The sequence below is a fragment of the Cystoisospora suis genome (assembly GCF_002600585.1).
Source record: "Cystoisospora suis strain Wien I chromosome Unknown contig_6752, whole genome shotgun sequence".
NCBI classification, from domain to species: Eukaryota; Apicomplexa; class Conoidasida; order Eucoccidiorida; family Sarcocystidae; genus Cystoisospora; species Cystoisospora suis.
The window spans coordinates 4,654-6,061 of NW_027159539.1; the positions used below are offsets into that span (position 1 = coordinate 4,654).

Sequence of the window (1,408 nt, forward strand, 5' to 3'; positions counted from 1 at the left end):
AGTAGCAGTCGCAGTAGTGAGTGTCCATGTAAGGACCGTAGCATAAGGGGGGGGGTCGTGTCTTGAGACAGGCGTGACAAATGGGAAATGATATGATGCTCCTGAAGGGAAAGATAAAGAGAGAGAAAACGAACTGAACAGGGAGAGAGAGGTAGATGGACATTTTTGAGTATGTGTGTTGATATAGAGAAGCCATCCTTCTGTAGGTGCATGTTTGGATAGATACGGCACAGCATGTGAAACATGATTCGCGGAGAGAGAAAGAGAAGAAAGAAGAAGAAAGAAAGAAAGGAAACGAACTCTTCATGAGGAGACAAACATCTTATGTATGGCTATACAGAGAGGACATCTTTTCTCTCCCTTCTTATTCTGTGTGTGGCGGTCACCCTGATACATGTCTAGAATGCGACACAGCCAAGGCGATTTGTGCCAGGGAAGAATGTCTGTTTGCTTGTCTTCTTGAGTGCATTCAAGGGAGTTTTTGACTATGTCTCAACATACAGAAGGAGAGAGAACACGAGCATCCCGTTTAGCTTTTTTCTAGAGGATAGAACAACACAAAGCTGAGGGTGCACAGGTGTTCTGCCGCATTCTATCCTGTATAGACGCAATCATGGGTTGGACGGTAGTGATAGGAATACGGTATACGAAAGGTGCGTAGCCATCCCCCCTCTTCTCTTCGTTCAACAGCTAATTCACTGCCAGAGACATTCTCTGTCCCCCCTTTCCAGCTCTCTTTTAGTGTATGTACTCGATTCATCTTACTCGATTTTATACAAGAGACAGCCACAGAGTCGTCTCCTTCCTTCCTTCCACAACAGTTCCTTCCTTTCTCTCGCCATGAGACAGACAGAGAGACACGCACACGTGCCCCTGTTGAGGGCTGCCGCGATCAAGGTAAAGCTGTTGGTTGCGCATAGCCAGCCATGCAGACCCACCCGCGTGCTACTAGAGGGGAGATAGGCGAGAGTGGAGGGAGGGGAACATTGTACAGACACACATAGTCTTTGCTGTGTACATATGTCTACATAGATACATCCCGCGAATGAGTTGAGACGTATACAGGTCGAATTCATCAGTGCCAATAATTGTTCGATGGGAATGATCAAGGGTGACTATGTTCATATTTTCACATATAAGTAGGGCTGTGGACTTGTGACATAGTCTCACGTCTCGTGTTCCGACTGTTAGCGGGGAGGAAGTTGACGTCCGAGTACGTACAGACAACAGGATCATGCATGCATGCATGGTCCGTATGAGAGGGAGAGAACTGGGGGGGAAGTTGGGGGGGGCAACCGCTACGTGTGTATGTAATGGAGACGCTGGTATCACCGTGGTCTCCGTATCTGATGTGCAACGTTTATCAGGTTCTAGTTCGCTCGTTCCAAGGTGATGAGCGAGCGGACCG

At 47.9% G+C, this 1,408-nt stretch overlaps 1 protein-coding gene across 1 annotated transcript; it reads left to right on the forward strand.

Annotated features, from left to right (window-relative positions):
* On the forward strand, positions 1-1,267 carry CSUI_010150 (uncharacterized protein). Its single transcript, XM_068070255.1, has one exon. It carries the CDS (start codon positions 306-308, stop codon positions 483-485), a length of 180 nt encoding a protein of 59 aa, XP_067917770.1. The 5' UTR covers positions 1-305; the 3' UTR covers positions 486-1,267.
* The last annotated feature ends 141 nt before the right edge of the window (positions 1,268-1,408 follow it).